At 49.4% G+C, this 26,423-nt stretch overlaps 10 protein-coding genes across 10 annotated transcripts; 5 read left to right on the top strand and 5 right to left on the bottom strand.

Moving 5' to 3' along the window:
- Positions 1 to 722: 722 nt before the first annotated feature.
- FTJAE_8966 (elongator complex 2) lies at positions 723 to 2,773 on the bottom strand (the record flags this gene model as incomplete). Its single annotated transcript, XM_037355838.1, has 6 exons — positions 723 to 1,145; positions 1,205 to 1,807; positions 1,865 to 1,948; positions 1,995 to 2,298; positions 2,345 to 2,563; positions 2,760 to 2,773. The coding sequence occupies 6 exons, from the start codon at positions 2,771 to 2,773 to the stop codon at positions 723 to 725; spliced, it is 1,647 nt and encodes a 548-aa protein (XP_037204018.1).
- A 1,122-nt stretch (positions 2,774 to 3,895) lies between these two features.
- On the top strand, positions 3,896 to 5,072 carry FTJAE_8965 (mitochondrial import receptor subunit TOM40; the record flags this gene model as incomplete). The annotated part of the gene is made up of 3 exons (XM_037355837.1): positions 3,896 to 4,210; positions 4,266 to 4,913; positions 4,965 to 5,072. The coding sequence occupies 3 exons, from the start codon at positions 3,896 to 3,898 to the stop codon at positions 5,070 to 5,072; spliced, it is 1,071 nt and encodes a 356-aa protein (XP_037204017.1).
- Positions 5,073 to 6,213: 1,141 nt separating this feature from the next.
- On the bottom strand, positions 6,214 to 9,058 carry FTJAE_8964 (uncharacterized protein; the record flags this gene model as incomplete). The annotated part of the gene is made up of 5 exons (XM_037355836.1): positions 6,214 to 7,460; positions 7,514 to 8,243; positions 8,295 to 8,672; positions 8,728 to 8,829; positions 8,939 to 9,058. 5 exons carry the CDS (start codon positions 9,056 to 9,058, stop codon positions 6,214 to 6,216), a joined length of 2,577 nt encoding a protein of 858 aa, XP_037204016.1.
- Positions 9,059 to 11,622: 2,564 nt separating this feature from the next.
- FTJAE_8963 (ribosomal L5 precursor mitochondrial) lies at positions 11,623 to 12,790 on the top strand (the record flags this gene model as incomplete). The annotated part of the gene is made up of 3 exons (XM_037355835.1): positions 11,623 to 11,864; positions 11,921 to 12,614; positions 12,665 to 12,790. 3 exons carry the CDS (start codon positions 11,623 to 11,625, stop codon positions 12,788 to 12,790), a joined length of 1,062 nt encoding a protein of 353 aa, XP_037204015.1.
- A 263-nt stretch (positions 12,791 to 13,053) lies between these two features.
- Positions 13,054 to 13,695, bottom strand: FTJAE_8962 (nucleotide exchange factor Fes1; the record flags this gene model as incomplete). The annotated part of the gene is made up of 1 exon (XM_037355834.1): positions 13,054 to 13,695. The coding sequence occupies one exon, from the start codon at positions 13,693 to 13,695 to the stop codon at positions 13,054 to 13,056; it is 642 nt and encodes a 213-aa protein (XP_037204014.1).
- Positions 13,696 to 16,349: 2,654 nt separating this feature from the next.
- FTJAE_8961 (actin beta gamma 1) lies at positions 16,350 to 17,982 on the top strand (the record flags this gene model as incomplete). Its single annotated transcript, XM_037355833.1, has 6 exons — positions 16,350 to 16,356; positions 16,464 to 16,494; positions 16,682 to 16,737; positions 16,835 to 16,865; positions 16,931 to 17,702; positions 17,752 to 17,982. The coding sequence occupies 6 exons, from the start codon at positions 16,350 to 16,352 to the stop codon at positions 17,980 to 17,982; spliced, it is 1,128 nt and encodes a 375-aa protein (XP_037204013.1).
- Positions 17,983 to 18,412: 430 nt separating this feature from the next.
- On the bottom strand, positions 18,413 to 19,053 carry FTJAE_8960 (polypeptide chain release factor; the record flags this gene model as incomplete). The annotated part of the gene is made up of 2 exons (XM_037355832.1): positions 18,413 to 18,790; positions 18,871 to 19,053. The coding sequence occupies 2 exons, from the start codon at positions 19,051 to 19,053 to the stop codon at positions 18,413 to 18,415; spliced, it is 561 nt and encodes a 186-aa protein (XP_037204012.1).
- Positions 19,054 to 19,551: 498 nt separating this feature from the next.
- On the top strand, positions 19,552 to 19,961 carry FTJAE_8959 (uncharacterized protein; the record flags this gene model as incomplete). The annotated part of the gene is made up of 2 exons (XM_037355830.1): positions 19,552 to 19,657; positions 19,723 to 19,961. The coding sequence occupies 2 exons, from the start codon at positions 19,552 to 19,554 to the stop codon at positions 19,959 to 19,961; spliced, it is 345 nt and encodes a 114-aa protein (XP_037204011.1).
- Positions 19,962 to 20,305: 344 nt separating this feature from the next.
- Positions 20,306 to 22,942, bottom strand: FTJAE_8958 (elongator complex 2; the record flags this gene model as incomplete). Its single annotated transcript, XM_037355829.1, has 4 exons — positions 20,306 to 20,462; positions 20,518 to 21,520; positions 21,587 to 22,709; positions 22,811 to 22,942. 4 exons carry the CDS (start codon positions 22,940 to 22,942, stop codon positions 20,306 to 20,308), a joined length of 2,415 nt encoding a protein of 804 aa, XP_037204010.1.
- A 543-nt stretch (positions 22,943 to 23,485) lies between these two features.
- Positions 23,486 to 24,323, top strand: FTJAE_8957 (ubiquitin-like modifier 1; the record flags this gene model as incomplete). The annotated part of the gene is made up of 4 exons (XM_037355828.1): positions 23,486 to 23,535; positions 23,799 to 23,963; positions 24,113 to 24,214; positions 24,269 to 24,323. 4 exons carry the CDS (start codon positions 23,486 to 23,488, stop codon positions 24,321 to 24,323), a joined length of 372 nt encoding a protein of 123 aa, XP_037204009.1.
- Positions 24,324 to 26,423: the final 2,100 nt, after the last annotated feature.

The following is a 26,423-nucleotide window of genomic DNA, read 5'->3' as shown; positions in this document are numbered from 1 at the left end:
AACACAGCATTTCTGTCATGTTCAGCTGGCGTACGAGGACCTCTATTAGCTTTTGGCTATCCAGGAGTGTGTGAAATATTAACACAATGCAATAGAGTCAGAACTTTTTCTTAAATTGGTTCATTTGGCTCCAAACCCATGGCAGTAAGGGTATTAGGACAAACTTTGGCTGGTACAAGCTGGCATCCTGTCGATGTGCTTAGGCTGTGAGGCAAAATTCCGACGAGAACAGGTCCGATCTGACAATAAAGTCCCGAAACTTGTCATGTCACATTGGTGAAATTGAGGCTACCCTATATGCTAAGATCTATGTATCCGTCTCTTATGATGATAAGCTCGTCTCACGTTATGTATCACTAGCTACATAGTATTCTACAGCAACAACCCATCACCACGATGAAGCAAAGAACTCATTGTGCCGATCGATGCTACATAGCTTTCTCAGAGCCTCACTTTGAGCCGGGATATGAAAGCATTATGAAGTTAAGGCCTCTTTCGTCGACTTGAGAGCTGGCAAACCGAGATGCATGTTGAAAGAAGCAAGCAAACACGCCCATCATTTACATGACTTGTCAAAACCAAGTGCCTGATCATGAAACACATCATGATCAGCATGTTAACCCCTGGGGCACCACACTGATAGTAGCGTGGTAATGTTACTTGCTGAGAAGACATCTCTTAAACAAACATGTGAACTCATCCGGGCGGCAAGATTTACAAGCCTAGTCTTCATCGTTGACTTTGTCAGCAACCATATCCTTGGCAGTGTTGATAACCTTCTCGGGGGGTCGCTCGACATGCTCAGCAGGAGTTCCAATGCCACTAGGGATAGGGGACAGTTGTGCGCTCACAACTCCGCTGCTAGGAACGGGAATTTTGATGTCTTGAGGTGACCCAGGGACGATCTGGGGATCCAGGCCAGGAATATGTATACGCTTGGCCTCATTTTGATATGCTGCTGGGATGATCTCGATGATCTCGTCGCGTGGAAAATTGATGACTGGGATGTCAGTGGTAGAGCAGTGCATTAAATAAGCGTAGAGAACTCGAAGCACAGATTCGTGGGCAATGATGAGAAGGTCGTGCTGTTCTCGCTCGAGTTCGAGAATGATGGGCTCCAGGCGGACAGCCAGATCATGGTATGACTATTGATAATTAGCATCGAGAAGATGACCGACTTCACCAATCCGTAATTGAAGCATACCTCTGCACGCGGATACCGGTGGTGGTAAGGGTCTAATTCGTGCTTTTCGACCTCATCGGGGTAGATCTGGCGAATCATACGCTCTGACATCTTCTCGCACACGCCTGGGTTGATTTGACTTAGTTGTGTTCGCTGACGGACCTTGTAGCCTTTCTCCTTCAGGACGTCAGAAGTTTGCACCGTACGCATACGAGTCGATGTCCAAACGGTGAGTGGCGGCAGAGGCACATCTGGACCCCCTTCCTCAATGGTTGTCAGGCGTTCCTGCTCTCGATGCTTCAAAAGAGCCTCGGACATTTTTTGGGCATAATCTCTCCCCTCTTGGGACAGAGGGGCATCGGCCTTATAAGAGTCTTCTTCTGCTGTGGTACCAGCCCGGGCAAAGAAGGTCTTCCGTGACTTGATATGCAGGTTGGTGAGGTAGAAGACGATTCGGTGGGCAAGATAATTGAAGCTGACGTTGTTGTAGAAGAACTTCTCCCCGGCGTTGATCATCTTGATGTAGTTCAGCTCCTTCTCATTCATGGTTTCAAATACGGGAATCTTCATCTCAATTCTCTGAAGGTATAGCTTAGCGGCTTCATCAGGTTCCATACCAGCGAACTGCAGTCAACATTCACCATTAGTTGTAGTTGGTTCAGTGAGATGGTATGTACTCACGTCTGGGGACGAGATCTTGACATTTCTCGCATTCTCACGAAGGATGCGTTCATCATCGACAAATGACTCGATGAAAAGAGTCTGCTGCGTCAGCGATTTCCGAGACCCGACAAGATGGGTGGTGACTTACTTGAACATCGTGCTTCGCAAATTCCTTGGCCAGCGAACGCCGTCCATTGGCAGTAGGGTTCACTGCATCGTAAATGGCGACTTGCCCATTGTCGTGATTCAGCCAGGAGTAAATGTCCTCACGGCATTTCTTCAGGATTTTCTGGCGCAGAATGACAGAGGCAGGCGACGCGTTGGGGAAGAAATAGTCATCGGGAATAGATCCATCAGGACCAACAGTTGCTCGACGGTAGTCGCCGAGGTGAAAGATACGAGACTTCACTCCAAGCCATCCTAAATAACGTGCCATGGAAACACATATGTGTCTGAAAGGCTGTTAACTCAGACCAGTCACAGAATCATAAAACCTACGTTTTCCCACGTGCAGGCGGTCCAACCATGACAATTGCAATGCGGCCAGAGTGAAACAATCGGCCAGACATGGTACTGTAGAGCTGAGCCGGGGCCAAGTCTTGACCATGAGGAATGTCATGAATGGCATCAATAAATGTAGAGCTCTTGCGACGGTACCGAGGGGCATTGGCCGCAATCTCGGCGGTTCTGTCAACATCAGCTTCATCGCTATGACAACTAAGATCAAAATATATCTGTATTTAGAGAAGGTTCGAAGAAAGACGGGGGTCGACATAAAGCTACGCTCCAAATCACAAGGTTCCGTGATTCTAGGAATGAAGATGGTACCGACTCAAAGTTGAAAGATAAGGAAATTATCTAGATACAGGGAGGGACGAGTGAAGGCAAGAGATGAGCAAGGATAGCAACGTACAGAAGAGTATCCATCTTGTCTCTCGTCGGCGATGCGTATGCAAGATGCTTGTATGGCAAAGATTTTTGAGAGGAAGGCCGTATTCGAGAAACTGAAGACTCCGAGGCTCAGCCAAAACTACGGTTGGCGGTAACTTGGGAGTATAGAGACTCTTCAGGCTATCGTTGGGTTCAGATAAACACAGTCCTACTGGCGGTAGAGCGAGAAAAAGAGGACTACCGCGCCCTATTTCTGGCGAAGCCCTCAACAGCCTCGATCGTTGAGTGCGATGGATCTTCAACAAGGGTGAGTGAGCCTCAAGAAACAGTTAGTGGCAGAAGCCGGTCTTTGCCGGCGGGGTCAATATTTCAAAGCGAACAGGCCGGTCGTCTGATATGCTACTATGATGGAGCCTTGGGCTGATCAAAAGGAAGTTTCGTATTTGGACTGAACAAGAGAGAGACAACTTAAGTGAACATTGGGAACGAGGAGCTGAGAGTAGTAATTGGTTGGTGTTGAAGAATAGTAGGTACAGTTATGCCACAGGAGGGGAGTTGGAGATCAGGTGCAGGTACTCTTCAAGGTATCTATACCCACAAGGAGGGGACATCATATCTCAGATATGCGTTGAAAGTTAGTGCAGGCGAACCCTAAATCCATGAGATAAAGCCGCCGGGAAGTATACAGTACCTTGCTCTACCAGAACACAGCCGCTTCCGGCGCAGCCTACCGGATTTACAGTAAACAGCTGGGACGGATTTGTACTTTCCACCCCCATCCCCAGCTGTAGGGTATCCTCGTGCCTCGGGCTGTACGAGCCACAATCTCTCGGGATGGACAGTTGGAAAGCGCCAGCGCCACAGCCGACTCGGCATCATAGGTGGCTCGTGCTCCCCACCCAAGAGCTGTCCAAGCCAGATGAAAATTATTCTCCATCTCCATCCAACTGCGCTCGTCATCACGATCCTGGCGTTCAGAGAGAGGCCTCGGCATTCAATCGCTTTCGAGGGTATTTTGATAAATCCTTCTATTTCACTAATTTCGCATCACCGAATTTCGTTCCGGCTGGTTGATCGTCCACCGTCGCTGTCCACTATCTCTTTGTTCGCACCTCTTCCGACCTCTTCCCGTCCTCGCTTCGGCGCACCTCAGTCACGATGGCCTCCGCAGCCGCATTGGATCCCGTTAAGACGGCACTGCTTTCCAATCCCATCGCTAGCGTTTTAGGAGATGCCCTCAACTCATTCAATGAGCGAAGGGCCAAATTAGGCCTCTCCAACCCAGGAACTATCGAGAGTCTGGCCAAGGAGGTTCAGCGCGATGTATTCCTCAACAATTATATGTTCACCGGAATGCGTGCCGATCTCACCAAGATCTTCAGCATGGCCCCTCTCTTCCAGGTTTCCCACCAATTCGCCATGGGAGAGCGCATTAACCCCTACACATTTGCTGCGATGTACGGAACAGGCAAGGTAGCTACCATGAGCCATGATGTTTTCGTATAGCAGGTTGCTGATCCATCGACAGGTCTTCTGCCAAGGCAATATGGATAACGAGGGTTCTCTCTCCGGTCGATTCAACTGGAGATGGTCCGACAAATTTGTTTCCAAGTCTCAGCTCTCCATTTCTCCTGGTGGTCAGGATATGGCGCAGTTCGAGCACGAGTATACTGGCAACGATTTCAGCGCATCCCTGAAGATGCTGAACCCTTCTTACCTTGAGGGTGGTGTGACTGGCATCTATATTGGAAGCTACCTCCAGTCTGTTACTCCTAAGCTTGCCCTGGGTCTTGAAACTCTCTGGCAGCGACCTGCTCTCGCCCAAGGCCCCGAGTGCGCTGTCTCCTATGCTGCCCGGTACAAGTCCGCAGACTGGATCGCTACCGCTCAGCTCCAAGCTGCTATGGGCACCCTCAGCACCTCTTACTGGCGACGACTCTCGGACAAGGTTCAGGCCGGTGTTGATTTGAGCCTCGGTCTCGTTCCCTCTGCCGGCGGCCTCATGGGCGGTGGCCTTCAGAAGGAGGGCGTCACCACCATTGGTGCCAAGTATGATTTCCGCATGTCTACGTTCCGAGCTCAGGTGGACTCCAAGGGCAAGCTTAGCTGCGTTCTGGAAAAGCGTGTCGCACCGCCCGTGATGATGACATTTGCTGCTGATATTGATCACTTCACGGTTTGTGCCCTCATCCCCATCTATTCGACGATGTACTGACAACTACTCCAGCATCAAGCTAAGATTGGGTTGGGTGTCTCCATTGAGGCAGCCCCTGAGGAGCTCCAAGAACAACAGGAGTCTCTTGGCTCCCAGCCTCCCCCTAACATTCCCTTTTAAGCCCCGAGCTTAAACTCCTCGAAAATCCGCGACGACGCGGCACTCCCCGCTCAAATGAGTGATATATCTTAATGATCGCTCAACTGTGAGCAGGCCAGGACGAAGTTTCGACCTCACCTCAAACCCTTCTCACCACACTCGATGTCTTATTAGTCGTCCGTTTCGTCTCTGGTGATATCATGACTTCTGAACCCGAGGGAGACCTCGTGCTTATGTGGCCTGGCCAGCATTAGGTCCCGGTCCAACTCCTATGTGCTTGGAAGTTAGGTATCTGTGTATATTATTGTCGTGGACTTGCATCGTCCTGGTCATGTGTATGAATTTCCTGTAACGCACATTACGGAGGGACGAAAAGTCGATCATCGCACTGTTATTGTTTTTAAATAGTTTTGAACGAACTCTTCATCTCGGCGCTCATGGCGGCTGCGGTTGTTTTAGTTCGACGTGTTGATGGGTCTGGATGAGCTGGTGAATATCAGGGCAAGCTACGAAGAGATGGCCTCCCTGCTCATGTATATGTGTACAAGGAAATAGACAAACTTGAAGCTACGTCTTTCGTCTTCTCATGGGGGTGTAAGCGAGAAATGGTCGCGAATTGGTTTGACTCATTTTCGCACAATGTCCTTCCGCACCGATGGTAGACGTTATCACGGAATATTTTGTCACATGAAAGCACTTTAAGGCTTTCTCGCCTCTGGCGTGCGGTATTGTCCTCAATTCTTCTGTCTCATTATCTCATACTCGCGTGTATCATGTTCAAAGTACCCCCGAAGCTTCGAAAGTTAGCCTTGTGACAAAAAATGCCACAACCGCCCAAAAACGCCTTGCTAATTACCAAAGTTCTGTTCACTTTTTCATTTGAGAGACCAATACGGGGGGGAAAAAGAGGTCCTCATAGGGTACCAATATCACAAGACCATCTCTGCGTAGCCTGCTGTCCAACGTCATACTAATAACAAAGTCGCTGTGTTACCCCATCCCTCTTCATCTGTTTAAACCCGTGCCAGTTCCTCCTTGTAAATCAAGACTCCCATAGCTATGCATGTCTAAACATCAGAACGGCCGTAAGTATGTGAAGTATAATCTAATTGCATTCTTTCTCTCGTAACGTGGTTATCGGAACGACGTAGCAGGATGACTGTTACATCACTGTGCATTCTCGTTCAGGTTGGTCGCCGCTCTTTTGCTTAACTTTGTCTTTGGACTTGACCCTCTTATGTCCATGTTTATGGCCATGGTGACGATGGTGGTGCTGTTCGGGTTCTGGTTCGGCCAGTTGCTCTGTCCCATCCACGGCATCCTTTGATTCCTTCGACTCTTTAGATATCTCTGCCGTCAAGACACCGGTGGAGTTGGCAGAAGACATGCCAATGCCATTGGGTTCATCTTTGGGCTCCGCCAAGGGCTCTTTGCTAGGCCGCATGAGACCGCCCAGTCGGCTCATCGAGAAACTAATGCGATTTTCTCCATTTTGGCTACTGGGCCGACTTCTGTTAACCAATGTGAATCTAGATGCTGCGCGTGACAACCTCGATGCTGTCGATTCTTCGTTAGGCGTAACAGCTGGAGAGTGGGAGTTGGGGGTATGTATGGTCGAATCCGTCCAAACAGCGCTGGGGCGCCGCGAGTCCCCAGCTAGAGATCCTGGGTTTCGGTCGATATCTTCGCTTCTTCTGGGCCTTTCGCCGTCCATAGATAGGCGAATACTTGGTGGTTTACTAGACAAAAGTTGTGAGTTCTCCAAGGTTGGTGTACTATCAAAATAGCCTCCCTCCAGACTACCCAATCGGTTGCTTTGTGAAGGAGTAGGAGGCAACTCAATGCTGATTTTCGAATCGTTGTAGGAAGGCGGTTCTGTCTCTGTCTCGTCCACAGATGGAGGCGAGACTTCGACCATCGGCATGATCTGATAGAACAGAAGATAAGGCATTTCCTCCTTCAATGCTGACCTGATATCTTCCACATAACTGACTCGATTTTCGATCTGGAGGTCATCGAATTTTACCCATTGTGCTTCCTCGTAATCCGGTGGTGGGTCGAAATTATGCCGTCTATTGTCTTTCAATAACTTAGGGGCCACTCGGGCGAACGAAACATAATGGCCACTTTGTAGTGAGTCGCCCCGGTGGCAGATGACGGACTGTAGGACGAGCTTATAGTCCGTGTTAAGAACGTTCATATCTTCCTCGGCCTTGGGTTCATCGGCTAGCATGAAATGGGGTAGTCTCAGACTATCGGGAATGTCGATAAAGGTATTGTGACGTTTCGGCTGCCCGGACTCAGTCATAGCGTAACGTTTGAGACAGATGCCAACAACAGGTCTTTGCTCAAAGTTCAATGCGACCTCCGTATTATTCCTGGGCTCACTGCTTGAAAGCGCATGCCAAGCTGAACTCGATATTAATATCCATATTGGACTCAATGAGGTGGCATAAACTTACGAATTAGACGGAAAAACTGCCAGGCAGGAATAGTAACTGCCTTCACAACTGTCGAGCCTTTCCTCATAGCCTTTTGAAGCATTGTGACATTGTCTGGGGTAGAGGGGCGACCGTCTTCATCCAATACTACGCGCTGGATGACGCTGGTAGACCTCGTTCGCATGCTTGGCTTGTTCTTCACTATTTCCACAGTCGTGACCTCTCCCTCTCCTTCATCATCAGGAGCATTTCCGTCCTTGACATTGGGATCTGCCAGCAGAAGAGAAACTCCCTTCTCCGAAGTTGGCGTTATCTCCAACGGTGTATTTACCAAGGGGGACGTTGGTGTTGATGCTTCGCCGCGTTCTTCAGTGATGATGCGAATTGTATCCCTATGCTTAAGTGTTGGTGTCTCACTTCGACTCTTCTCTTCTACCCCGAGCTTCTTCCCGTCTTCGCTATCTCGCTTAACGTCTACCTGGGCGTTGAAGTATTCCTCGAGGCAGTCTTCTAATTTCAGACCCTTCTCCTCAGGATCTGGAGGCACAGCCAGATTCAGAAGACGCTCATAAACAACCTTGTGGTCATCCTTGTCCTTCTTGCCTTGGTGGAAGAGATCGACTTGCAGTGAAAGTAGAGGGAGCTGTAAGGTTTCTGTTATGAAAGCAAAAGCCTCCGAGGTGTCTTGCTGCTCAAGCATCCGTGCATCCGACCATCCACAGTCAGCCAGAGCGTCCTGTATCAGCTTGGTCTGTTCAAATGTCAGTTTGAGCATCACTGAGATTGCATCTAAGCAACTCACCATATCCGTATGCACTAATTTCCCCGTCCTCAACATGTTAACCCACATCCGCAAAAGATTGACAAGTTTGTTGCGATTGTCTTCCTCTGGGAAATCATTTTTGAGCATACACTCGAAAGCATCGATTTTAGCAAACATTGAGAACAGAAGTGCATCGAGATAGCAAGTCACGTTGCCACGGTTTTCGGCACCCACCATATCCACGCTGGGATCGTATGGGGTTATGATGCCCGCTGCAGCCTTTTGCTCCATATCGATGAACTCGACTGTCTTCTTGGGGTCGTGGTCTGCAAACTTGGTTGCCATGATGTCGGTAACATGGTCGGCGGTGACATTGGTTATGTTGAGCTCGTCTAGGCGGCGTAAAATGTCCTCGATCTAATAGAAGGCAAAGTTAATGACACGATCCTTCATGCCGTGATTCGAATCGTACTTGTGCGGTATCCTTCTCTTTCTCTGCTTCTGCTTTCGCTCCTTGTTTTGCGCTGTCGTTTTTGAACAAGGCCATGAAAGCCCCAGCGGAGAGTGGTCGAGGCTGGACAGCTGCTCGTCAGAATATTCCATCTTGGACTATAACAAGCTCGCTGCTGGATGCAGTTCCATAGATCGCTCAACAAAGAATTCCAATTCAGGCAATAACGTACCTTGTTTTTGTTGCTAGTGCTGTCAACAACCGTTGGGACAACTGGCGTTGGTGTGGCCGACTTAGATCGCCGGCCATTCTTTTCGCGCTTGCTGAGAAACTTTCTTGGGAACTCCTTCATGGTGTTTGAATAGCAAGGAAGAGACGAGTATATCGATCGAAAGTAGGAGAGGGACTCGTCAGATTCAACGAGGGAGAAACAAGCCACAACTCTTCATTATCGGGGGCGCATCCGTTGTTTGGAAAGGGTCGGGAAGTGGCTCGAGTGCGACGCGCGCGAGGGGTGAGATGGAACTGTTTGGTTCACGGCTTTCAAGTGTTCGACGAGCGAGGAAATCGATGGAGGAATCAAACACGAAGCAAGTTTCTCAAGCTTTAAGAAGAGAGAGGAATTTTCAGATAGTAGGAGCAAAAGAAAAAGCGAGGAAGCTGAAAGGCATCCTTCAGTTGGAGGGACCTGTGTACTTGAAAAAAAAGGCCGAGACTGAGGGATCAGCAAGGCAAGTCGGGCGTCGGAGCGCAAGTCTCAATGGCCGAACAGCCCACGGGAGCGCTTGTTGAGGGGCTAGAGGGGGGTGACCTGGAGGTTATCGTACTAAAATAGAAGGATAGGCACCTAGGTTGATAGTGGCGGGGGTGGGACAGCCTCTGAGGTAAGGTTTAAGGTAACAACAGTTGCAGGACCCCTGTGCCCTGTCAATCCTGTCACTCCCGTCGGTAAGGTACTCACTCAGTAGTAACGACGTTTACTTTTTCTTCTTTGTCTTCCTTCCATGCCTTTTGTCTATGGAACAAAAAAGTGGGCAAAGGAGTTTGCAGCTATGTATTATTCAACTGCCTCGAACAAACTACCTATGCCTACAGGTACACGTCAACATCACACTTCATTGGCTAGTGTGACCGGTTCAACGGCGCTGATATCCTTTCTTTTATTCCATTCCAGGCCGGTAATCCATGGAGCCGATCCTAGCCAATTTCCGCGCAACAACAAGGACAAAATCGGCGGCCTTGCAGGGCGAGCTAAACCAACGAGGAAGTTGGACAAATGTTATGAAAAAGTCAAGTGATCTGTGAATTACTGAAGCCTGGTCAACTCAGCTCTAACATACACACGCGTTATCATGTGTGATGGAAGACTCGTCTTTGCATCAGCTCCCCTTCTCCTCATGGACCCTATTTTGGCCACGGCATCATTGTACATGTGGTAATAGCTCTGAAAAGGAGGCACTCTGTATTATTTAGTGGCTTTGCACTGCTCTCATCACGATCATCATCATCTTACTGCACTTCGTCACACCATCAGGGCTCTTCTGTAATCCGCCTGGCTCTTAGACTTGAGGCTGCTCACATCAGGGCTATAGGCACAACAGAACTGGTGACACGAGAAAAAGCGGACTATGCAGGCGTGTGAGTATGTCAGGCATAGCTAGTAAATAGGTAGACGCACTCGATCGATCGAAATGGGATCTGTAATTCGTACCTGAATACGTACGCAATTACCTAGGTTTGTGCCAAATAACCGTAAGTCCTTCTAAAACCGAAGGCTCTTCAGTCTGGTGTTGCATATTAATAGCCGCAACAAGACGAGTTCTGGCTTGGGGAGCCTGATCTAGGCATTGCCTGTGAATCTGTTGGATCATGACGTGTAGACCCTCAAAGATTGTTAGACCGCTCCTCTGGACAGCTACTACAGTAGTTAGATCGACCGCTGTGTCGGATGTCAACTACCCCATGTTTGTCCGACAACGTATGGTTGTTGATGTCTTCGGGCCGGCCGTTGAAAACCTGGTCCGTTGGGAAAGCCACTGGCTACCCTACCTCCTACATACCTGTATCTGAACTCGGTCGCCAGATTGGTCTTGCTCTAAAGAAGGATGGAGATAGACCGGGTCGACGGGCCCACGGACATCCCGCGTCCAGCTTTTCGGGTCCGCTCCATATTTTGAGGCATCTTGAGTCTTGTATGAAACATTGAAGTGCGTCGGACTGTTGCATAGTCCGAGACCGATAAACGTTGGTGGAAAAGGGAAAAAGACTCGGGCAAAGCGATATCGTCCATTTTCTCAAGAACAAGACTATTGGTGGCTTCGTAATTATGCTCTCTTGAACTACTGGGACGCAACCTGTTTTTTTAGATCTGAGTAATGGAGGGGCGATCGGAGTGCTTCGGAAGTGGTGAGATGCTTTTACTAAGTCATCAGACAATGAAAGCTAGCTCAAAGAGAGAAGGCTGAATTGTCAAATTTGCATAGTGTCCAGAGTAAGATACTTTAGATGGAAATGTCTTTTTATTCTTTTTCTTTAAAACACACTTGTGCGGGGAAATGGGAATTGATAGAGAAGATGTTGACAATGAAATCCATAAAATTGCAACTCTGGCCACAGATCTTTACTCAAGTAGTGACATGACGCTTTCGGTCAAGACAAGGGGAATCAAAAGGAATAAGTTTCGGTCCAGTAATGAGAGTTATCACAAGTCTTAAGCATGATTTTACTTACCTTACCCAGGTATTCTTCAAACGATATACCTACTATACCTAGGCACCATGTAAGAGCACAGCCACAATTTCAGATAGATGCAGCACGTGGCGCAGTCGGGCGCTAGCCGCTTAGATGGAAATTTCCAAATCCACGCGACAACCACACATCTTTTCGACGACGAGGAATTTCACCCACGAGCCCAGGATGACCACGGTACGAGAAGGAGCTCGCATGGCGAGCTCATTGGGACGGAGGCATCTGCCTTTGAGGACAGGTTCCGTTTGTGTGCAGCGCTTTGCCTCGACCGAGACAAAGAAGTCCTCCGCTCTCGCAGATCTCGACAATGCTTCGTCTTTTGCGACAGGTTCTCCTGACGCAGCGGCTATCCAGGCCTTCAATTCTAGAGAAAAAGCTGCAGAGACGGGGAAAAAACTTCCCGGCAATAGGTCCGTAGCCCAATTGCTCCCTTTCGACTAAGTTCGAGCTGATTGACTTGTGATAGATACCAATACCATCCTCCCAAGTACTACCGTGGTCCTCTACACCCCGTTCAGGTGCCCAAGTCCTCCGATCCGACAGCTCGAGACTTCGTCCCCGGTCCTTTCAGCTTTCCTCGATTAAAGCACACATACGAAAGCACGATTGCGCCAGATCTGATCGCTATGACATATCAGCATACCCCGCCAGGTTCAGAAGTTCCTGTTTCCAACAAGGGTAACTTGAGAGAATGGGACGAGTCTTCGCCTTACCACAAGAACCGACCTCGCCGAGGACCTCGAGGTGGCGGCTCTTCAAGGCTAGGCTTAGTCGAGCGCCCAATTGAATGGCACAACGTACCTGATATCGAGGCTATCACTATCAACTCATTCGCTCCCATGGGCGCCCAGAACAAGGAGTACTTGCACGTGTGCCGTGCTGTTATCCAAGCCATCTCTGGTGCCTTCCCTGAGGTCACACGAGTCAAGCATGGTGTCGTTCAGTGGGGTGTCAGAAAGGGTGACAAGACTGGCTGCAAAGTGACGCTTAAAGGTGCTCAAGCTTACGACTTTCTTGATAAGCTCATTACTCTGGTCCTGCCTAAGATCAAGGACTGGCCTGGTATTGATGCTACTACTGGCGATAGTGCAGGCAACCTGGCGTTCGGTATGAAGCCTGACTGGATGGCATACTTTCCTGAAATCGAGTTCAACTACGACGTGAGTCTGCTTATGCACTAATCAACACATGGCGAGCTAATTATGAGTAGATGTACCCTGCACGACTGATGCCTGGATGCGATATATTCATCAAGACGACTGGTACATCAGATAGGCAAGGTCGTCTTCTTTTGGAGGCACTCGGCCTTCCCTTCTATGGCAAAGCTAGGCACTAAATTACGATAGAAGGTGTCGTCGTAAGGCGTTGGAAACAAATGTCAACTCTAAGTAGCTGATATGTAGCATAGATTATGTACCAAGACGAATGTATCATAAATGAATATTTAAAATCCAGGGCGTATTGCCTATACCATTCTGTTTTAGTACCCTGGGTTCTCCATCTCTCTTGACCACAAGCTCTTTACTTCAGTCCAACGCCCCAACTCCGTCCCAATGCAGCCGTTCGTTATGAGTTGATGTTTGATCCCAAAAAAGTTTCTCAAGCCTTGCCGATTTTCTCGCGTAATCCGTTGACCACCTCGTCGACAGCCTCCATGCTTGTGGCATCGACCTTGTCAGTCTTGTGACCCCTCTTGGTCATTTCATCGGCAAAGAGGTCCATCGCTGGTTGATAGTTGCGCACCGCTGAGCTCAGCGCATATACGGCCTTGCGACGAACGTCGTTATGCTCATCCTCCTGGGTCGCTAGGTTTACAAGGAGTGGAAGCCCCCCCATAGCGAGCAGACGCTCCTGGGTGCGCTCGTTGTTCTGTACAGCGGTGCCCACACACCAGGCCGCCATCTTGCGCATCTCTCGCTCGTCATGCTTGAGCTGGTCGAGTAGTGGGGTCCACAGGCTGAGATTTGCGATATTGTTTGCATTGTCGAGACCCTCAATAAGCTGCTCAAAGTTGTCAAAGGCGATGAGTTTATCGTCAAGAGAGACCTGCTCAGCATCGTCCGATGTGATAATGTCCATAGAGGCCTTCATCAGGTCGGCGTCAGAAGGACCGCCCATGAGCGATGCCATGAGTTCTGGTGTGAGCTGTGTGGTGGGAGCTGGGGCATCAGGGTCATTTCTGGTAGCGTCTGATTGCTCGATACTCCATTTAAGGAGTTCGTTGAGTCGCTTGTCATCCATGTTTTCTTGTTTTTGAGTACCTTTCTTGATATGTTGTTTGAGCTGAGTGTGTTGAAAGAGTAAGAACAAAAAACGTTAATCTTTTGATATTGGCTTTCAATTTTCAACTTGACCAAGCATATCGATTAGAATTTGCCCAATTCTGGAATCTTCAAGAAGACTCTAGTCCCAAAGAGGTCTAGCTCAAGAGATGTTTACAGAATGCTGATTCTCTGTCAACCGGCCAATTGTTTTCTCGTAGTTCGATAAGGATACATTGCAGCCCAATGAGTGCCTTATGATGACCTGTACATGTTTTTGGGTCAAAGAGAATAGTAGTACTAAGCTTCTGCTGGGGATAGACACCGCAATTCAACTGACAGCAGTTCTACGTGGCAGAGAAATATTTCATCATAGCTCCCCTCCAGCTCAGCAAAGCTGCCCCACCTTGCAAGGTTGCCCCTCATCGCTGCTTTTGTGGCCGAGACGGGAGAACGAGCTTAAAGCGAGAGCGAAAAAGCCTAAGAAAGGATTTTGTACGATACCACGCCAAACAGCATGATTTACCAGAAGGCATTGTGGCTGGTTGAGACGACGCGCGTGTATTGCGTTGCATGACACTTGCAGAAGCCTGGCCGCAAGGCTACCATAACACTGAAGTCTAAAGTCGCATGTTCGAACTAATGGAGCCTAGTCAGTGGACGCATTTCGCATCTTCGAGAGGCGCCGGAGATCCCGCTGTTCATAGGTAAGTAAGCGAAGGCATTCATTCTCACAGCCTGGTTACTGGCAGACTGCTCCTGCTGGTGGGGTTCCCCGGCTGGGCTGGGCAGGGGCCAGATACAGGGGTCTCATTCAGAGTTTAGGAGATCTATCGACTGTGAAGCCAATATTTGACAGCCTCGTGGTTCAGGGGTGCTCATAGAGCGGTGTTGAAGTTAGGCTGCCAATATGAACGAACTACACTCACGACGGCGAACAAGATATACTCTATAGAGCACAAACTCGTCTCTCAAGACATAGTACACGCTCAGCACCACAACTTGGCTTGGCGAAGAAGTCTCTATAGTGAAGCAGGTGATACAGCTGCGTAATATCGAGGCGGTTCTCGCTCCCAACCACAAGTCCCTACTTGCCCAGTTCAGACCAGTCGGAATGAACGGGCGAGTGCTGTCTCTTCAGTAAACGAAACAGGCCCTAATGCGTATTTGGTATAGTTGGTCAGCGAGAGACTTCTTCATACAAAAGCTCTCTCCGCGTAACTCTGCCCTGAACGAGTATGTACCTGCTCGATTAGCCACTTGTGCTAATTATGGAGTGGAACTCGGGAGCTGGAAGCTGGGTACCGGTTCCAATCTGCGGAGCATCTGGAGATTTGGCATGAGATAACAACCCCTTTTCAGTCACTAAACCCAAGTGCTCGGAAGTGTTGTAATGGTTGTTGGTCGTTCTGAATGATGAGACCCTGCAGTGTAGGAAGCAAATAGACATTCCGCTTACGGATTAACCTCAGCCAGGAATGAAGATTGGACATCATCTTGTGGCTGGGGCTGACCTGAATAGGAGCTATTTGCGTACAGTAGAGTTTCTCGATGATCCAAAGATGCCTAGAGCTGGTATGTTGTTTACAAAGTCATTGATGTTTAGTAGAGTGCCACTCTGAAGAACGAGCCATCAGCTGAAACGCTCACATACTTTGCCAAGAGAAATAAAAGGAAGCCTCAGAGGCTGCAGCATTAGAAAGTTCCCTAGCTGACGTCTTCGCCAGCTCGCGTGGCGGTGGATGAAGTTCTGCTTACGACGTCACCTTGTGCAGAAAGGATAAAGTCAGGACGGTGAAGCGGCCCGTTTTACTGTGTCGGGACCTACTTGCAAATATCTAAGTTATAAGTTTGACAGAAAATCACTACCTGATCCGAAGGAATCCCTAGATTAGTATTCTGGCCTTGAATCACGATACTTGCCTCGTTATCAATTCTCCTAGGAATTGGCGATCACGAACAACTATTGGATTACTTTTGGAGCCCAGGTAAGCTCTCCACCTCAGCCACCGCTATAACCATTGTGCCATTCCACTGCGACCGCTGCTCTGCAACCACTGGGACAAAGTTGCTCTCAGGGCATCCTTCTCTGCACTACGACCACCACGAGCCAATCACTAAAGCGGCGAGCAGCTTGGAAAGACCTGTTTTTCTGGTTGCCCCGCCTCTATTTCCCCCCTAGCAGTCAACAGCAAGTGTGCAGCTCTCGCTCCTGCTCTAGACTGTGCCTCGTCTGCTCAGTTTCCCTACCCAGTTCTGGTAGGCGGTCTCTTCAGGTTGCCCCCCCTTGTCCCCAAAGTGTCCACCTCAGCAATTCGGGGCCCGCCCACAACTTTCTTGTGACAGCGTCGCCCGGCGATACTTGTCTCCTTTCCCCCTCCCCCATTCTCCCGCCTCCGTCTCTTTCCCTCTCCCATTCCATTCCAAACTACTTCTCTTCAACTCTTCTGACCCCCGACCTCCGTCTCCTTCTCCATTCAACGTCTCTTTTCCTGTAAGCTTGCTCTTCCACCTCCTGATTACTACATCTTTCGTCTCTCTTCTTCAATAGCTCTTCGTCTTTTCTTCTTTGATTCTTGGCCGCTAATCCCGTTTCTGGACAGCTTTCTCATACACACACCGTAATCCACAGCCATGGAGGGTACGTCGCATCATACCGCGTCGCTGCATTGTCGGATCCAAACAATCCGTTTTGAGCATCGCGAAGATCATCTCCAGACTCATGCTGATTTGCATTTCGCTTTATAGAAGAAGTTGCTGCTCTCGTTATCGACAATGGGTAAGCTCCCCCGCCTGTCTCACCGACCTCTGGACTATCTCTCCCCGCCTCTCTGCTCCTGGACCAGATCTGCCACCGCATCGTCCGATGCCCGACACCGGCTTCGACATTGATGCTTGGGAGTGTTTGGTCTCTGAATTGGTGCAGAGCGATCTCAGCATGTTCATGATAGCTAACTCGATATCAGTTCGGGTATGTGCAAGGCCGGTTTCGCCGGTGATGATGCTCCCCGAGCTGTTTTCCGTGAGTACCCCACTTTCTAGCCTCTGCGCCCAAAGAATTGATATCGCATGTCCTGGGCGCAGGTTAATCAAAAACCCAATTCTAACGTGATAACCAGCTTCCATTGTCGGTCGCCCCCGTCATCATGGGTAAGTTGTAGCTACAGCGGCAATTCTGCCGCCCCCTTGGTGGCTGGCCACTGACGAGTTCTCAGTATCATGATTGGTATGGGTCAGAAGGACTCGTATGTTGGTGATGAGGCTCAGTCCAAGCGTGGTATCCTCACCCTGCGATACCCCATTGAGCACGGTGTTGTCACCAACTGGGACGACATGGAGAAGATTTGGCACCACACCTTCTACAACGAGCTGCGTGTCGCCCCCGAGGAGCACCCCGTCCTGCTCACCGAGGCTCCCATCAACCCCAAGTCCAACCGTGAGAAGATGACCCAGATTGTCTTCGAGACATTTAACGCCCCAGCTTTCTACGTCTCTATCCAGGCCGTTCTGTCTCTGTACGCCTCCGGTCGTACCACTGGTATCGTTCTGGACTCTGGTGATGGTGTCACTCACGTTGTCCCCATTTACGAGGGTTTCGCCCTTCCCCACGCCATTGCCCGTGTCGACATGGCTGGTCGTGATCTTACCGACTACCTCATGAAGATTCTTGCTGAGCGCGGTTACACTTTCTCCACCACCGCCGAGCGAGAAATCGTCCGTGACATCAAGGAGAAGCTTTGCTACGTCGCCCTCGACTTCGAGCAGGAGATCCAGACTGCCGCCCAGAGCTCCAGCCTGGAGAAGTCCTACGAGCTTCCCGATGGACAGGTCATTACTATTGGTAACGAGCGATTCCGTGCTCCTGAGGCTCTCTTCCAGCCTTCCGTCCTTGGTCTTGAGAGCGGTGGTATCCACGTCACCACCTTCAACTCCATCATGAAGTGTGATGTCGATGTCCGAAAGGATCTCTACGGCAACATTGTCATGGTAAGTTTCGTAAGAATGAGATGTCCGAATTTTTCTAACTTTAATTCAGTCTGGTGGTACCACCATGTACCCTGGTCTCTCCGACCGTATGCAGAAGGAGATCACTGCCCTTGCTCCTTCTTCCATGAAGGTCAAGATCATTGCTCCTCCCGAGCGAAAGTACTCCGTCTGGATCGGTGGTTCCATTCTTGCTTCCCTGTCCACCTTCCAGCAAATGTGGATCTCCAAGCAGGAGTACGACGAGAGCGGTCCCTCAATCGTTCACCGCAAGTGCTTCTAAGGTATGTCAAGCTCCCGGTGATCAGGGAGGCTTCTCGCTAACTTTAATAAGCTACCCGACCGACAAACCAAATCCTCCCACTCGCGCAACGACGACAGGATCATGGAGGTGGCGACAGACGCTAAGCTTTGGGTGGTTGGCAAACGTCAAAGTCGACTCTCATATTTACGAAAAGTTTTTGACATGGTCAGAAGGGTGGGCGTTGCGCTTACGAAGAGATGTGATAGCCCCTTTGTTGTAGTTGCGCGTGTAATGCGTGCCTAGGGGTAGAAGCCGAGGTTGACATACAAATACTTTTTTACTTTCCGCTTAGAATTTTTTGAAATGAAACGAGGTGATGACACGATGTCTGGTCCCTTGCGTACATTAAGTATATCCACATACATGATATCGTAATTGATTCCTCACCATTTCTTCCATAGAGTATTGATCACGGCGCTTTACTTGTGGTGTCTAGGGGTTGAGAAGTCTGGAAATTGTTTGCGTCGTCCATGGTTGGGTCACTTCCCTCTGCTGAAGCAGGAGCTGTGTCTGACTGCGCCCCAACTTGAGCAGCCGTGGCGGTCTTCTCTTCCTCAAGTTTCTTGTACTTCCTACGACTCTTTTTCGAAGCGCTTGCAGCTTTCTTTTGCTTTACCTTGCCGACAATAGCCGATCGACTCTGATCTCCATTGCGAAGCTCATCAACACGTTGCGCGAGTAATTCACGGGCGTGCTTCCGGTTCTGGTCTCTCGAACGGGTTGCCTGAGACTTGACGACGATGCCAGTGGGTATGTGCTTCAGCTGAACTGCGGAATTGGTTTTATTCTAGTGTAACAACTACGTAAGTTGAAAGAACTTCCGAGGATTGAGCAATAGCTGGGGTGCTAGAAAAGGGACATGCGTACAATCTTTTGTCCACCAGGACCGCTGCCTTTTACATAGGACTCTTCGATCTCAGACTCAGGTGGGGGCTTCGGTCGAGGAGGGAGAGCTTTCACCAAGGAGTTAGATGTATTGTGAAAGGTCCGTATTGGAAGTGGTGCGGGAGTGCTGCAGCGGATTGTTCGGAGGAGTTTGAACGGCGTCATCACGATGCCATTTAATGCAGAAATTCAACAAGAAATATCAGAGGCTTTGTGCCAAGGCCGTGAATTAGAGTCGTAATTCAGGTTATGAGATGAAGATTAAGCACTGGGGACAAGGCTGATTTGGGCTTCCTGTGCCACGAGGACGCCACAGTTACAACCACAAGCCACGAGCCAGTCGCATGTCAGCAGATGGTGATCCAGTAAATTAGAGACCCGCACCCCCTGTAAGTTTCAATACATTGAAGCCTTAGCACTTCCCTGTGGTGCCTCCGGTACCCAATTTTCGGGAGCGTCGGTACGATAAAGGCACAAGGAGCCCAGATAAAGGAGGGCCGGCCTTTCCCTGATCCTTATCCTGATCCTCAATTATCCATTGCCTCAACCTTTTCCCCTGAACCTACCACTTCAAGTCATTCATTTCAGCACACGGCAATTCTACGACGACGGCTACCGGTATCTCCGCTTCAACCACATATTTTGACCCTTTATTTCGACACAATGGCCGTTCTTGGATCGTTTCGCAAGTGGTTGAGCCTCAAGCAATACCAGCTGGAGGTCACTTTCAGTGTGTACATGTTCACGCCCTGGGAGAAGTTCTTTTTCAGTATGTTATCCGCAATCCCATACATTTTAGGTTGTCGTCTTTAGAAGACTAATTCACCGCCCTAGGCTCCATCGTTTTTCTGCTCTTCAGCTTGACTTTCATCGCCGCCTGTCTTTACCTCCCGCATCACATCTCTTTCCTCGTCGGTCGCGCCTGGTACTATATCAACGGAGAGCATATTGACGTTGCCGAAGTGGTGCAGGAAGCTGTTAAAGATATGTCTGCGAGCGCGCTATCCGGGACAACTGCAAGCGTCGTAGATGTTACCAAGGAGACTGTCGAGACGGTTGTGAGAGAGCTATAAAACCCAGCACTGGATCGCTCACGCAAAAATTTCTGGAAATGCATACATGCTGGACATTGACACAGAAATGGCCTCGTAGCGAAGAGGCTCTGCATAAATGAGTCGTAAGAGCCGGTCTTCGAACAAAGGTCCGTGAGAGATGGCTCGAGTTTCATCCGGTATACGATATAATGGATATGGATTTACAAAACTTTGGCCAATAGATGGCTGTAATGATAATACACTCTTACTCAGGAATCCCTATGTTATGTTAATCCCACTGCTCAGTTTGTGCAAAGATAAGCCAGTTGCTAGTCTCGAGGCGAAGGAAATTTCTGGTAACGTCGTGATCATAACTTTTGGTTCTATTGATCTGCGGTCACCTGAAGATACGCCTGGCTGAAGGCATACACTCTAAGTGAACTATCCTCTCCTGCAACTGCCAACTCAAATGGCCGCTCGGCCCCGTCTCGTACGATAGGACGCCATGCAAGCTGGTGAACAGCCTTGGGCAAACAGTAACTAGAGGCAAGGTTAGCAGTTGGTTCTTTTGCATCGCTGATTTATGAGCACTTACTCCTCATATGCGGGCTTCTCAGTAACATCAGTACCATCCTCCTTGATCAAGCAAAGGCTGAGTCGGCCAAGTTCTGTGCCAACTGCCAAGACAAATCTATCATCAATAACCTGAGGGACAAAATCGACGGATGTTACAGGGGATGCAGTCGGGATGGAGGCTGTCTGAGAGAACTGAAGTTTTCCATCTTTGTTAGGCTTGGCGGCCCAGATGCGAACTTGCTTGTCACGGCCAGCAGTTGCGAATACTGGCGCCGTAGATGACGCAGGCGCCCATGCTGCGTCAAGTACCATACGTGTGTGACCCTTGGGGTTGATCTGCAGGAGCTTGTACGCAGCCTCATCCTCAGGCGCGCGCTCAAAGACAGCCCATTGGCGATCGCGCCCTACACTCAGGAGGAACTGGTCGTCAGAAGAAAATCGAAGGCGGGTGGCTGTCAGAGAGTGTGCCGTCAGAGGCGGCCTGAGCTCCGTCCAACGATTTGTTTCGAATAGACGAATTACGGCGTGGTTGGTCGAGCTGGCTTTGCATGCACTGGCGACGAGAGTGCCATCGTGGCTAGCTGCGAGACAAGAAATCTCGTAACCATGTCCATACAGCTTCTCGGTTTCCGGCCACAAGGTATGTCTTGAGAGTGTCTCCTCGAAAGGAGGGTGATCGATCTCCAAGTGCGACTTTTTGACTATCGAGGCTGGATCCATGGCTTCACGATCCCGGTCATCAATGGGCTGAATTTCTTGGTCGTCTTCCACGGCATCAATTGCCTTGTTAGATAGTCCCAGGACGGGCATGTTGGCGGCATCGGGCATGTTCTGAACGTCCATACCACCGCCAATGCCTGCAAGACGGTTGAGCATCGAGGCAACAGCTTTGGGTTCGCTAAAGACACGCATGAGTTTCTCATCGGCCCCTGATACGAACTGAGAAGCTCCCACAGAGTCAATACAGTTGAGATCATAGCCGTGAATCTGAGGCCGGGACATTTCATGCCATGTCTCATTTCCTGGTCTGTCCCAGCGTGTATGCAGTCGTGTGGTTTGGTCAGAGCTTGTTGACAAGAGATACTCACCATTCTTGGCCCACGTTATACCTGTAACAGCTCTGGTATGCCCCGAGATAGCAACACATGGCTTCCAAAAGTCTTCCGCGGGGACATATTCCCATCGTCTCCAGCTGCCAGTGCGGCCGAGGCAGGCTACTGATTTACCATCAGGAGACCACAAGCCAGTCCAAAATCCGCCGGTGCTTCCAGTTGCTGTTGTCGCACCTTTCTCCCTGCTAATCTCACCAAGTCTCGCCATGCTGACCCAGATTCCAGAGCTAGAGTCAGCTTCCCAGATGGCGAGCGAGTTGTCGGCTGATGTCGAGAGCAGCTGTAGCTTGTCGTCGTCCTGTCGTTGCCAGCGTGCACTGTATATCCAGTCCTCGTGGCCCAAAAGAAGTGCTTCGAAAGTAACAGAGAAGTCCTTACCGGCGGACTTCAGACGATGTGCTTTGTTGGAGGGCGACTTTCCGGGAAGGTATGCGTCGCTGGAAGGGTCTGAACCACTGGCAGCAGCAGCGGGCAGCTCTCTCCCCTGATGGAATCTCCAGATACGGACGTATTTATCCTGGCTCGCTGAGGCGAGTAACAGATCACTGTCAGGGGCACATGTCTCTTTGGCGAAGCTCAAGCTCCGTATCCAACCCTCATGCCCTGTCAAAGTGGTTTGCACATTGAACTGGGCATTTTCTGACTTAGCCTCAGCTGTGAAAATCTGCACTATATCTCTTGTGCCAGCGGATGCTAGCACCAAAACATCGTCTTCATCTCCAGCGTAGCTGAGTGATAGGCACATGGGGAAGTATTTGGGTGTCGTCTTGACGCTTTGGAGTAGAGTGAGCTGATCATTCTCGAAGTTCCATATCTTTATGGAGGCGTCTGCGCTTCCGGTTGCGATAACCCATTTCTGTGCTCCCCTGATCCTTAAGGCAGCGATACAGTTGATAGCAGCAGTGTGCTCCGTTGAGGTGTGGATGGGCTTGAATTCATCACTGTTGCGAGGCGCTTTCCAGATAATCGCGGTCTTGTCGTCTGAGCCAGAAACGAGAAATGAGTTTTCGTCCTGGTCTCCTTCGGGGAGAAACGTTAAGGCCTTGACAGTGCTCTTATGCCCATTGAGTAGCTTTGTGACTCCCTTGGGAGATTCCAACTTCACATATGTTAGTATCAAAACACCTGGATAATTCGACAGAAAGAAGCGCAAGTCAGGGTATATTGACATTAAAGCAGCAAGGTGACTCAAATACTAACCAAAGGTCGCCACAACGCAATGTTAATATCGGCACCAAAAGCCAAAATCCCACATTGGCTCCAGTCCGCAACAGCGGTCTGTCGGTTGGCCCCCGAGGAGAGGTATTCGATGGAGACGGGTCCTGAGCCCATTTTGTCCCTATCTTGCCTTTGTCCGTCTCTGACGTGAAGCCGTTAGTTTTAGAGGTTGTAAGGATGAGTCTGAAAAGTGTGTGCTTCTTGACTTCTGATTGGCTGTAGAGACGTCTTGCTGAGATTTTTGGGCTGGTTGGCTTATGTCATCCGATTTACACTTGCAAGTGGCTTCAAACACCAACACAATTATAGGAAAAGCAATTAATGTCAACTGCTTCTGCCAAAGGTCACGGGTTTATTGTTACAGAGACACCAGCGAAAACATTCTCAGTCGCTATACAAACCTCTTTGTTTATTCAGTCATCTTCCTCGCGCTGCCAAACACAAAATCTGGCGTTTCCATGGTCAGAGGGTAATAATCAGCCTCTTAGACCACATCTCTTTGATAGCTTAGACACAGTTTCACTACTGCCAACCACTACCTCGGGATCACCTTTTATCCACTACTGCAAAAGCAAAGCCACGATCAGTTGACGGCAGTAGCATCAGGATCACGCTCCCAGATCGTCACTTGACCTCAACTTGCACATCTCTGTCACAATGGCTGAATCGACATCGGCCCCCAAGCTCAATATCGACGTCGAGTTCTCGTGAGTCACTTCTCTGGGATTTTCATCTTGCATGTATTATATGATCTATCAGCTCCCGCTTGCACGGTCTTGACTCAGAATCAGACTCAGACTCGAGTCCACCCCCTTCTGCGCTATCAAATTTTCTCCTGGCGGGAGTGTCCACCTGAACCACGCTTGTGCCTGGATCCTCGCTTCCAGCGAGTCTCTTCTCTGCACTCTCTTCGGTCTCTTTGCTTTTTCTTGGTCATCCTGTTCACTGAGCTAACATTGTGGCACTGCAGTGGCGGCCTGGAGATGCTCTTCTCCAACAAGAGGCAGCATGCTCTGACCATTCCCGCGGCAGACCAGGACGGGAAACCCGTTGACATTGCGTATCTGATCGATCATCTATGTCAGAATGTCATGGATGATTCTCGCAGAGATCTTTTTGTTCTAGACAACCACCTGTACGTATTGGCCACTGATTTCTCTCTACCTCCGGTCATGTCTTCGTATCGCTATTCACACTCCCTTTGACCATGGCCACGGCCGTGTTGGTTTGAACAACACTTCAATTCATCTCCTACCTCATTTGCGTGTCTTTGTTGCTAATAAGGGTGGCAATCAGTCGACCGGGTATCCTGGTTCTGATCAATGATGCAGACTGGGAGCTCGAAGGTGAGGAGGCCTATGAGATCCAGAGCGGTGACAACATCTTGTTTGTCTCAACGCTGCATGGAGGTTAGATTGATGCACTCTCCGTCCGCTTTAGGCCTCAAAACATCACCGCAAGTCGGTCAGAGGAGTACCAGTACGGCTTTTATTGAAGAATTTCTACATGCATGCACATATACATACAAATCTACGCCTTCCTACGTATGCGCACAGAAAACACAACTCCCTTGCATATCGAATTGTTGAGAAATAGGCAAGGACATGGACATGGTATGCATCGAGTGCACGCGCAGCCAAGTCCACAACAGGCCAGTCTCGGGCTGACTTCAGGTTTCGACACAGCGGGACTGATACGCGAATGTTAGTTACTTGCTCCTTTGGGTCTCACTGTCTTACCTTTGTTGTCTCCCGCCTCGTCTTGCCTGTGTATCTTGCCACTCCGATGAAACAACCGTCTTATGTGGACAATGAATGGATCATACTCGTCGCTTGCGCGTGTATCTGCGCCTACACTCCCCGTCTCAGCCAGCCCTGCAACGGCCTCTAGAACCAACGTCTCCAGTCTCTGGTCTAGGCGCATCGATCTTAGTCCCAGCAGAAACTCATCTTGCATCTAAAAGCACATACACACTACAAGGAACGTGCATTGTGTGCACAAGCAGCATCAACGGCTTTGTGGAGGCGAAAAAGGAAAACCCACTTTGAGTTGCATGCCTTGCATCTACAGTCCTCGAGATCAGGAAAGCCTCATTTCTTCGAAACTTGGAGGGAAAATGGAATGGCGGACAATGGCGACGGGCCGTGCCATTGCGACGTTATCTACGGCGGTGAAGGGAAGATCCCACCCAAAGTGCTCTGCCACATGGTTGAGATGCAGAGGTACGAAATGAGGCTTTATGTGCGTATGGACGAGAGTAGATCCATTCCCATGTGCGTTTGCTGGGCTCTTCGGAAGAGGCTGCCCTGGCTGCCCATCCAGGGGAGAGTGAGAGAAGAGAGTAGAGGCGGGGCGGTGAATTTTAGGAGGGGGGCTTGTCGATCAAAGCCAGAAAGAGAGGTATGCAGCCCTAATCTACATCAGTCTGCATTTTGTACGCATACTATACAGAGCGAGCGTTACTGTAAGTGTGAGCTATGGATGAGCCAGCTATTACTCTTTGCGATATTCGAAGTCCTTTGGATTTTGGCAGTCAGTCTGAAGAAACCGAGAAATTTCAGGTCATGACTTGTAACTGGTTCCAATAGCAAACGGCATATACATCACCATCACATGAAATCACATGGCATCTTCACCTTTCATGTCAACCCCTATAATATCGCTTGCATGCTTCCCATATTCATAGTCATTCGTTGCCTCACTTAGGTATGTATGTCCTGTTCCTGATGGACGTTTCCCCCCATCATGAGCAGTGCCTCTCTTCATATGGACAACCGTCAACTGTAAGCGAGACAACATTAGCCAGACCGTACCTGGACACTCATCACTCATCTCCAGCTGAGCCCCTGACAACTCGATCTCGGCACCAGGATCATCATCCTCCATCGAGGCCTTACAGCTCAGCTCATCTTTGTCAATTTCTCTCGGTGACTTGGGCAGCATTACGGATACAACCCCCAAGATTCCTGAGTTGGGGCATCCGTGTCTTGGTTTTACTTGTAATCCCCCGCCTTCTGGATCAGCATTCAGTGACTTAGACAATTAGACTAGAGGGTCCTTTTGAAGAATTCTGCTATCATGTGCCCCTACAATGCTTGGGTGACAGATTTACAGAACAATCGTCTTTGCCATGTACTCTTTTCCTTACTCCTTCGTGGCTGGCATGGGGGTAGTTATGGACAGAACAGTTCAGATCTATTATTCTGTTCAGGGCTGGAAAGGTCCAGAAAGACGTCGTCATCATTTGAGCCTACGATGCTAGATGCCAGCAGACATCCCCATCTCCACGGTGTTGTCTCGTACTGGTTTTTATGTTGGTTTTTCCTGTCAGTCGATATGTCTTTGATCACAGTGAAAGGCTCTCGAAATTTCTTTTAGAGATATGTTGGTTAAATTCGAATTATCTACTATCTTAACGCCAATGTCTCGATTTCGCCCCCCTGTGGCTACTTTCGACCTTTTTTTGCTCCCCTTTCATTATTTCAGATGCTGCCATCTAATTGTGAGTCTAATAACTCGAAAATCAGTGTACCAACCCTCGTAAAATGGTTTAATAACCCAGGGTATATCCATTCATACAACTCCAAAAAGCAAT

Source organism: Fusarium tjaetaba (assembly GCF_013396195.1).
Source record: "Fusarium tjaetaba strain NRRL 66243 chromosome Unknown NRRL66243_c0000198, whole genome shotgun sequence".
Classification (NCBI taxonomy): Eukaryota; Fungi; Ascomycota; class Sordariomycetes; order Hypocreales; family Nectriaceae; genus Fusarium; species Fusarium tjaetaba.
The sequence above is the reverse complement of the archived record's forward strand: the minus strand, read 5'-3'. Positions and strand labels throughout refer to the sequence as shown.